The 10,987-nt window shown below is 37.5% G+C and overlaps 1 protein-coding gene across 1 annotated transcript; it reads right to left on the bottom strand.

The window, feature by feature from the left end:
- Positions 1 to 1,210: 1,210 nt before the first annotated feature.
- LOC106952669 (transmembrane protein 184C-like) lies at positions 1,211 to 8,138 on the bottom strand. Its single transcript, XM_015040920.1, has 12 exons — positions 7,750 to 8,138; positions 6,637 to 6,801; positions 6,413 to 6,543; positions 5,254 to 5,290; positions 4,362 to 4,567; positions 4,215 to 4,289; positions 3,310 to 3,403; positions 3,099 to 3,211; positions 2,924 to 3,023; positions 2,399 to 2,476; positions 2,201 to 2,294; positions 1,211 to 1,788 (listed from the first exon to the last, which is right to left on the bottom strand). The coding sequence occupies exons 2-12, from the start codon at positions 6,751 to 6,753 to the stop codon at positions 1,520 to 1,522; spliced, it is 1,314 nt and encodes a 437-aa protein (XP_014896406.1). The 5' UTR covers positions 6,754 to 6,801; positions 7,750 to 8,138; the 3' UTR covers positions 1,211 to 1,519.
- Positions 8,139 to 10,987: the final 2,849 nt, after the last annotated feature.

The raw sequence follows: 10,987 nt of genomic DNA, 5'->3' as shown, positions 1-10,987 counted from the left end.
ATAAGAACATAATTGCTAATAAAGCCGATGTGAATTATTTTGTCCCCTGATGTAAATATGCTGAAACTGATTCATGGTTCGTCCAAAATGACAGTTTATAGACATGGAGACAAAAGTTATTAACAAATCTGAACCTAATAATGAAATTAATCAGGAAGTGTATTTGTGTATTTTCTGCTAAGCTTTTGTAATAAAAGCTGTTCATAATAAACAGATTGTGTGCTGCAAAGCTTATTCTGCGCTGAACAGGGGATTTTTCTGTCTTCTATCACTTTCTATTTGATAATAGAGAAAGTCCCTCTTCACAGAGCAGGAAGATTAAAATTGAGTTAAAGCTGCAAGATAAAAACTACAGAAAAAATGTTGTTTGATTTTAGATGAGGGTTCTGTTAATAAAAGAATAATCACAAATACGTAAATATTTGCAAGATAATAACAGGACTGTTCATGAAAACAACTTGTTTTTCTTTCATAATATGATAATCTGCAGGCAGATTAAAGTCTTGCTAGTTTTTTTTCAATAAGATTTTTTTATTCCATCTTTCACACTGGCAACTTAATTAAATACTTGTCTTTCCCCATAGTTTTACGTAATTTTAAAACAATTATTTCTGAGTTGCAGTCTCATTTGGACTGCCATCTAGTGGACAAAAAGTGTAACTCTGAATTCTAATAAAATTATTAAATCTGCAGGAGTTTATATAACATCTTAGATCCATCATCCAAAGTAACAGTCAGAGGTGAACAGAGTAAAAGTACTTCAACATATTTTCACTCAGTTAAGAGTAAAAAGTATTTGGTAAAAGTCGACTTAAGAACAGAGTAACTGATCATTTAATATTTAAAAATTACATCATCCAGACAACCTAATATATAAAGTTATGTGGAAATTTTTAAAGACAAAAATGACAATAATTCAAATAAGTAACAAAAGAAATAAAATCAGGGAAAATTTTTCCAATCAGTTTCATTCAATGAAAAACTTATGAAACTTTAATAAAAACTGCAGGCGTGTGTCTGTGTCTGGTGACTTTTTGATTAAAACATGTTTTTCATTCAGTGGGTAGAAAATCCAGAAATTTACTGAAGTAAGAGAAGAAATACTTCATAATAAAGTTACTCAAGTAAAAAGCAGTAAAAATCCTTTACTCAAGTAAATGTGACTAGTTCCTACCTAACTCTGGTAACAGTGTTTAAACGTATTACGGCATACTAGAGCGCAGAGCCTTTTAATGGTAGAACCAGTTTGTGTTAATCCAGGTGTTTTTATTGAGTCGGGACAAACAGTTAAAGTTTTCTGAAGGACTTCAACATCATGAAGCACAAAACTGAAACAACAAGCTGCTTCCCTCCTCCAACCCATCAGACACATTTATCAAAACTACAGCAAAATACAGATTATAAACATTCACATCTTCACCTTAAAGTTATACCAGCTTCTGAACAGACATGGCTTTGACCTCAGAGTGCATTCGCTCTGTTTCAGTTTTCTATCATAGACCTAGAGTTTGAATCTCTGTTACTGTCCGAGTCGCGGCGGCGTGGAGTCGCTGTCGTCCTCCCAGGACGAAGACGTGAAACCTGCCGGGGCGGAGATGGAGTGAGGGGCGGTGGTGTGGCCCAGGCCCTGGTACCGCCCCACCGAAGACGGGGAGGATGGCATGGAGGTCGCCGCGGCGACGACTGGATCCTGGGAGGTGGAGTTCAGCAGGCCGGTGTGCTCGGTGTGTTCGGGTCGAGCCGCGACGCCGAAGTACATCTTATTGGGACGTCCCAGGAAAGTACGACCTGAAGGGAGAGAAACATCATCAGTCTGTGGAAGAGGAAACCATGGAGGTCTGGAAAACGGTTTGATGACAGTAATGTTACACTGCAAAAACGCAAAATATTACCAAGTATTTTTGGTTAAATATCTCAGTACACTGAAAATAAAACGAAACTAACTCACAAGCAAAATCTAAGAGCTGGTTTTAAGTTAAAAAGTCCTAAATATTAATGAAAAGGTTCTAGTTTCATTGGCAGATAATTTAACTTATAACAAGGTTTGTTTCTCTGTTTCTGAAATGAATAAACAATAATATGGAGAATATCAAAAGGGACTTTTAAGTTTTGGAAAAGAGGAAAAAGCTGTGCTATAGTGATTCTGTATTACATATGTAAAAATAAATGGAGACCAATGAAATCTGCTGATGATGCTCACCAACATGGCGGGCCTGCTCAGTTACATCTGCTCTGATGTCTGAGAAATCCCACATGGCCAAAAAGCTGTCGAAGCACGAACCCTCCTCTGCTTCCTGCAGGAAAACAGAAAGAAACCCATGGATGGATGGATGGATGGATGGATGGATGGATGGATGGATGGATGGATGGATGGATGGATGGATGGATGGATGGATACCTGGACGTAGGGTTTGTAGGTAAAGGTGTAGTGGTGAGCGATAGCAGCCAGGAACATTTCTATGCAGATGATAAAGTCCTGTGAATCAATCAGACATTTAATCAATAAATCAGTTTTAGAGATAAAAATTGTAGCATTTTGAAAAAAGTCTAATTTTTTTATTAAAAGTTTTTGTGATACGATGCAGTGATTTTTTTGGATGAAATTAAATTAGTTTATTTCACAAAATTGCAATGAAAAAACACCACACCAGTCATGTGATCAAAAACCGGATTTTACTACTAGCAGAAACAACAAAGAAGACGACAGGAAGTGGTGGGAGAATGATGGCGCTGAATGTTTTTAATGACTTACAGCGTGACTAAACTTCATCATGTGTGATTTTAATTGCATTTCTTATTTAATGGAAACATCACAATTGTGAAATTCTTGGTTTTTTGTCAACTTTAGCCAAATATCAACAACATTTTGTGCACATTTGTAATGGAAACATATTTTAAAAAGTCTTTAAATATTTATCCTGACCTGCAGTCCGGTGGCTACGGCCTCCACGCTGTCCCAGTCCCAGGTGTGTTTGTCAGAAATCACTCCCACTTTCACCAGGAAGGCTATAAAAACCGCCTGCCTGCAGGGAAACCAGCACTGACTGTTTTATCTAAAACATAACGAGACACAGACGGAGTCCGGCCTCCGTTCTCACCAGAACGAGACAAACACCACCAGTTTGACGCAGAGGAACTTCCCCACGGGCCTGATGGGAGTCAGCTCGTCTCTGAGGGCTTTGTACAGCAGAACCAGGCAGTACATGGCGAACTGGACCGACAGAACCAGAGAGGAGAGCAGCTGGACCAACGTTTAGGGATCAGTTTTTCATTTTTATTTGGGTGTGTTGTGTTGATGTTTGTGTTTACCAGCTGGGAAATGTTGTTGACTATAACCAGGTAGGACCAGGCGTTTCTGAAGCTGAAGTTGGCTTCATCATAAACGCCACAGAGCTGGCAGATGCTGCGGAAACAAAGAGATCCACTCAGTATCAAAAATGCTCTGATGAGCTGAGAACTGCAGCTAAAAATATCATAACTGGAAAGAAAATGAGAAATAAAGCAACTAAAGTTTAAAATATCTTTAAAGGTGACCAGCTGTGCTTCCTTTAACAGATCAGAACAGAGTTATGGCCTATTCAAAACATGTTTATTACATTTTTTCCACAAAATCATTCTCAGAATTGAGGTTTAATCTAGTCAGTTCTGCCTATTTAGGGCCTCTGTCACTTTAAATCCAAATAAGCTCAACTTGTACACTCACATATGAAAATGGCCGCCAACAGACGCGCAATTCTACAACCGTACATCTTTGAAAAGCAGAAGTGGAGCCTCTTGCACAACCAACAAGATTGCAGAAAATGGTTTCTAAACAGTAAGTCAATAATAAAACACTGGTCTTTCCCAGCAGCCATTGTACAGCACATATAAAACCAGCTGACCAAACGTGCTGGAACTCATGACTAGTTTGGGGTTGCTAGGTAGCAGGACTGGACTCAGCTGGCGTTGCTAGGTAACGGGGCAGCATGACTTAACATTCCAGAGGTTTTTGAAACGGCTCATTTTCCAGACACTAAAAAACATCAACTTGTTGCCAAAAGATGACTGGGTGTTTTTTTAAAGCAGCTGAGACAAAAATGGACATAAAAAACTTTAAGAATTTGAATTTTGCGTAGCAAATCTCCTTTAAAGAACCTTTAGAAATACCAGAGAACTGAAGATTGATGGTTTCTAATGTGCAGGAAGGAAAATATTTTTAAAAAATACCAACTTACAGCGCTATCACCGTGGTAACGGGTCGGACCACAGTGTACTGCAGGACTCCCAGCTTGCACCGGAACAGCAGCACCCTGTCAGAGAAATGAGTAAAACATAAAACCCTTCACCTCCTCCGGCTCGTCGCGCGGCGCGGCTCGTCTTACTCTCCCATGGGCCACGGCGGGCAGCAGCAGAGCGGCGGCAGGTGCGGCTGCTGCTGCTGCACCTCCAGCATCAGCACCAGGCTCGGGTACTGGTTGCTCAGGAAGTTGAGCAGGAACACCAGGAAGTTGTAGATGACGAAGGCCTCGTAGCATTCCCGGCACGTGTCCACGTAGATGGCCAGGCTGGGGTAGCGCAGGGCCAGCCACTGGACGCAGCGAGGAAGAGGAGAGAGGAAGGCCTGAATCACACTGTGAGGAATGGAGCTCAGTTTTATCTGCTGCCACACTGTAAAACATTTGAGCCGCATTTAGTTGTGTTTACTATTTTCTACTCTTTAAATCAAATAAGTTACCCGAGATGGAAATGCGTTACATTGATCTGACTCTGTTTTATTAAGGCAAATGTTCATTTTTATGTCCTGTTCACACTAAATGATTGTGAGCTGAATTCATTGTGATGTTTAATAAAATTCATTCTCAGATCAGAAATTTTGTTCATGCAATTTGAAACAATAATTTAAATTATTCTAAAGTAAAATAGTTATTATAACTTGACATTATGAGTAAAATAAAGAAATTTGGCTCTTTAACCAGGTGAGGACAGTTTTGGACAGTTTTTTTCTTGTATATTGTGAAATAATTATTTGGTTTAAATTGGAACTTTAAGTTAAAACTCACAATTTAAGATTATTGAAGTTAAAAAACAATGTTCAGACAACTTGTCTCTTGTTGTTAGATCAACCTCATGAATTTTAATTTCTGAGTTTAAACTAAAACTGTTTTCTTGTCGACTTAAGTTGTATTTTCATGGCAGCAGGTGGACTTGGATTTTCAAGTTAAACCACCTTTGAATGTTTTACAGTGTCTCATTATCGTCTCATTATTGACTCACGCTGTCCAAACTGTAGATCGGCACCATCCACAGGATCCTGCCAGACGAAAACAAACCAGAGAATCTGAGTATTTCTGCCAGGTTTGAATTTTCATGCACTTTATTTTTCTTTTTTTCTTTCTGTGGAAAATCTGAAAGTTTCAGAAACTTCCTGCATGTCGTTGTTACCTGCGTTTTCTTCCCTAAAACTGTAATTTCTTTTTTATTATTCATGTTGTTTTATGAATTACTTCAGAGGATCAAAGTGCATGAAAATAATTTACCAACACAAATAGCATGTAGTTAAAATTACATACAAATTAGAATATACGTCCTGTTTGGTGTCATTTGTCAGATTAAAAATGTCTTTTGAAAATTAACAACTGTTAAGCATGTAATAAACATTTTTATGGGTCTGATATAATATTCCACTTTTAAATTTCATGTTTTCATGAACTGTAAGCAGATAATCATCATAACTAAAAGAGACAAAGGTGTTAAAACATCAGTCTTTGCCTAATTAATTTATAATTAATGTGTTTCTCTTGGTGATGGAGTTACTAAAGTCAATATTCTTATTTATTGAATGGGTTTGTACAGTAATCTAGTTAGTAATAATTGATTTTATTTTTTCTAAAATACACCAGATGTGTTTTCTTCTGTAAACTTACAGAGAGTTAAAACTAAAATGTGATATATTCACACTTTTATTCAAACCACAACTAGATAAATATGGCTGCTCCTCTAACATGCAGTCACAACAGAAATTTGAATCATTGTCAAAGTTTTTCTACTTTTATTCATGTTTAAAAAGTTTAGCTGGTTGTAACTTGATGTACCTAAAGAATAAATCAGATTTCTGAAGGGGCCTGCCCCCCATGAACCCACCCCTGAATCTGCCCATGTTTTCTCTAGCAGAAAATATGTGTTGTTTTCATTTATCTGTGAACAACTGAGTCATCAAAACCTTATTTGATACAAAAGGTTAGTTTAATTTTTTGTAGGGGTCAGCGCCCCCCATGAACCCACCCCTGAATCCGCCCATGCTCCCCTCTTATTGTGTTATTTTCCCTCCACTGCAGCACAAACATCTGAAAATTGTCAGATTTTTTTCAGTGCAGTTAGCTAAACCCACATTAAGCGGAGTGAAAACTCGGTGCTGGTTGTGTTTATGTCTCACCTGATGATGGGTTTCTGCAGCTCCGGCTGGGTGTAGTGCACCATGTGCTGCAGGATCCCCCACAGGGAGATGGGGATTGTGAGGAACACAAACACTCCGGCTATGAACCAGGCTTTGCTGTGAGTCCCGACCTGCGCAGACAGAGCAGCAGAACCTCTCTGGGTCAAAACGTTTGGATCGGATGAGGCTCGTAACGGAGCCCAGGTGAGTCAGGAGGGTCTCACCTTGTCCTTCTGGAGCTCCCAGACGCACAGCGGCACCACGGCCACCAGCAGGAGGGCGTACAGAACCAGAACCAGCGGGCGGATCCATCTCCTCCACTCTGCACAGGTACACGGCATGACGGCTGCTTTTCCCTGAGTGAAGACTTACAGGCTCATCCTAAACCTGAAGACAAAGACAGACCTTTAGAGCTGGACTCTGTAATTTAATTTAATTAGAAATTAACATTATTATTATGTACGACATTACTGTTGTAATTATGTAGACCTAGACTTAGAAAAAATAGATACAACAACAACAATGGTAAGATATATTTACTTAAGGTTTTTTTATTATTTATTTTCCCACTTATGTTTTCTGCAATTAAAAATGGCATAATTTGAATTAAATTGAGTTAAAATAGGATCCAAAGTCAAAAGAAAATATTTTCATAAATATTCAGAGTCTGGATTACAATAAAAAAAAGAGATGGATTCAAATTTCTGCTGGATGGAAGTAAAATAGTCAAGCAGCAGAATTAACCTATAAACTTAAGTCAAGTTTTTCTTGTTATTAAAATATTCCAAAACCCCACATTTCTGGAATTTACATAAATGATAACATCATCTGCATATGTTAATAAATTACCACTCAAATAAGGTGTAAGTTAAAGTCTGTTGCCACTTAACACAAGTCAAGTTTTATGTGTTATTTAAACATTCCAGTATGAATGTAAAACCACAAATGTTTGGGACGTAAATGTTAAAATCATCTGCAAGCAGTAGATTAATGAATCACCACTCAAACTATGTTGAATAAGTTTTTAATATTAAGCTAAATATCCCAGAATCCAATATTGACTGTTTAACATTGACAACTCAACCAAACTGCTGGTGAGTTTTGCAGCTTTTTAAATCTCATAAACTTCATTCAGTCGCAGAAACTGTTTGGAAATATTAGAATAATAAAACTGGACTGCAGCACACTAAAAATGGTTGTTTTTCTCCGGAGCCACATTGGACCTATTGGATCATCAGTCAACGTGAACGTTTCTAAGACCATTTCTAACGTCATATTTCAGCCATTAGCATTAAAAACATGTTTGGTTTTGATTAAAATGAAAACATTTATCATCCTAAAGGCTGGAGCAGCTCGTCTTGAAGTGTAAGCAGGTCAAAACATGGAGATGTTGGTGCAGCTGAAGGTGTTTACTTGCAGTGACGCTCGGCCTGTTTCCACTCTCAGTCCTGTGTCTGTTTCTAGGCAACGCATCCCTCCTCCATCCGAAACCGCTAAACCGCTAAACCACCGCTCGGCAGTCCGTCAATCAGCCCCGCTCTGATCAGCGATCGATTAATCCTCACAACGGGCCGTCGGGTCCGCAGCTGTGCCCCGCCGATCCGCTCCTGTCTGCCGCCTTTACGGCCCGACGTCACCGGGAGGAAGCAGCGGCAGCTCCGGTCTGCCCGTCGGTCACATGGTGGGTGGAGGACGGACACAGGCTGGCGGTTAGCAGGCTAATCAGGCTAACGGAGCGGAGACCCGTTCAGGGACCAGTGGAGGAAAACACTTCAGACGGGAAAACAGGCAGGAGAATGGAGAAATAAATACATCCTCCCCAAAAATGAGATAAAATATGGAGACAATGTTTGAAACACATAAACGAATAAGTTTTGTTCATATTTATTAAGTGATTAAAAATTATGCTTTGAAAAAGAAATGTATTCTAAAAGATATTTATTACTATGCACTAACGAAAAATAAACCTGGAAAATATAAAATATTTTGAAGCGTCTCAGCCAAGTAAATGTAGTGTAAAAGTAACTAAAGAGCCCAGAAAGATGTGAACGTGTTTAAATTATTAAATACAAAATATTTTTGACTGACAGAGCAGGAAATTAATCAGTCACAAATAAAGCAAATATTCATTATGTAGTTTAAGGGTTATATAATTTTATTGATAAACACAACTAATAAAAACAACAACAAACAAAAAAACACATTAAAATGGCTTCTTAATGCATCACAACATCTGACTTTATACATCATTATTACGTTTATAATGAAAGATTAAATAAAATGGGTGTAATACAAACTTCAGTCCCCAGAGGCCGCTAAAGGACAGGTTACGCTTCTTTTCCTTGGATCTTCACAAACTTATTGAAGTTTTAAATATTTTAAAAACAATATGGTAAACAAATACATAGAGTAACAAAATCTGATTCTTATTCATATTCCTGCTTTAATTCCTCTGAGGCGCCACAAATTTCAGTAAAGAGAGAAACTGTTGTTGTTTTGGGACTAAATGCAAAGCAGATTTAATCTCTCACTTTCCCATGACTTCACCCACAGTCTCATGCAGTGGATGTAGAAAACTTTACGTCCATCCTGCCCGTGTTAATGAGGTAAAACCATTTCTGGGATTTTCACTTCCTCCTCCAGGAACCACGACTTGATTAGTGGTTGAGATCTAAGGGAAGCCGGCTGGTTCTGACTGATACAAACAAACAAGAACCTTATCTGTCTGCACAGTTCTTCAGTCGGTCAAATTCATTTTATATTAGTACTATATTGCGGCAGCATAGCCTCACTCTGAATATTTTTGATACAACTTATTTGAATAATTAATTGTTCTTACAATTAATCACATTTAATAATGTCACATTTAGTCATTTTCCATTTAGTTACTTAGGCTGATTCCATACAAAATTCGAAATGCATAAAAAATGCAAATAAACTATTAAATTCCTTTTATAAATAAACATTTCGTTGCTTAAATGCAACAACATGGCAAACCATAGTGAATGCTTGATTATTTGTAGCAAATGATGCATCTGCAGCTAAAACTGCCAAAATCAACATGTGAAAGGCTCGGATCTGTTGATATTTGTTAGATTAACTAATTAGTAATTGGTTAGCAAAAGTTTTTTTTTTTTTTTACAGAAGCTAAAATGTGCAACTTGAATGTCCAGAATATATTATAGGAAAAAAAAAACTTGTTTTCACGCTAAATGTATATATTCTTAGTTTAATTTTGGCTTAACTGCTGCTCTGAACATGTTTTTCTTTCAGCAAATTGCCTTTTTTGAGTCTATTATCAAGTTACAACTCCTCAGTTACAAAATTAGTTGACGATTATTTTAATAATCGATGAATCATGATTAATCCGATTAATTGTTTCAGCCCTAAACACTGAACTCAGAGTCCAGTGAAATAATTTCTTCAACAAAATCACAGATAGCAAAAACCATTGTTTAATTCTAGCAATTATTTTAAAAATAAATTTAGATTAAATTCATATTTTTATCCTTTTACTGTTTAAATTGATCAGTCTTGATAAGTATCCAGTAGTTTATGACTTCCCGTTTCCTGAAAACGTCACTACTGGCTCAAGCACGTCACCTGAAAAAAACAAAACATCATCCTCCTACTACTTCCTGTCGTCTACTTCGTCTGTTGTGTCAGCAGTAACATCCGGCAGTTGATTACGTGATTCATGTGACGCGAAATAAGTGCTTCCATCTATTTTAACATGGCCTGCAGTTTGTATTTACAAACACTAGATGGCATCCTCTCCTTGCTTACCCGGATCTAGATAAAAATGTGAAGTCGAAGTAGAAAACGGAGCGTAGCTCTGCTTTGTTTGCTAACGGTTCCTCCGGCTAAAAGCTACAGCTAATTCAAAAAATGTATTTATTAATAGAGTTATATGGCGAAATTTACAAAGAAAACGAGACTCTGCAACCATAAGAAGGAACGTGAATAAAATAATCCGTGTTTTAAACCCGTCGGTGAGTAAAACTTCTTACAGTTTGTGGCGTCAGTTGTTTCTTTTTGGACGTGGAGGTGAGATTTATCTCAGCTGTTTAAATGAAGCTCAGTGATAAATAAGTAATATGTGCTGTAGAGTAAAAATGGAGGTTGTATTTACATCCTGCTTGAAGTTCCAGTCTTGTTTTGAAAATAATGTCTTCCTGTTTATAGATGTTATGATCGCTGGATTAGTGGCTCCAGTGAACTTTTACTGTAAGACTGCGGGACATTTTAGCCTTTTTACTCTGCTTTTTATTTTACGGTACAGTTTTTAGAGTATCTTTTGTTATTTTATGGTAAAATATTTGCTTATCTTTTAAATACACGTATCAGATGCAGTTTTTAGTATTCCTGGTTTAACTAGATGGCGCTGATGAACATTAGTTTCATCTACAACCTATGCTTACACCTTCTTCAGTAGAAACAGTAATATCCTCTATTTGATTTAATTATTATTGTGAATTGCACTTTTAGGTTGTCAAACTGGTGGATGAGGTTAAAGGTGATCATCTAAACACAGTTTTTCATCTCCTTTCTGCGAAAAGCTGCTCAAATAGTGTC

This window comes from Poecilia latipinna, unplaced genomic scaffold (assembly GCF_001443285.1).
Source record: "Poecilia latipinna isolate Pla-1442-1.1 unplaced genomic scaffold, P_latipinna-1.0 Scaffold533, whole genome shotgun sequence".
NCBI lineage: Eukaryota > Metazoa > Chordata > Actinopteri > Cyprinodontiformes > Poeciliidae > Poecilia > Poecilia latipinna.
The sequence above is the reverse complement of the archived record's forward strand: the minus strand, read 5'-3'. Positions and strand labels throughout refer to the sequence as shown.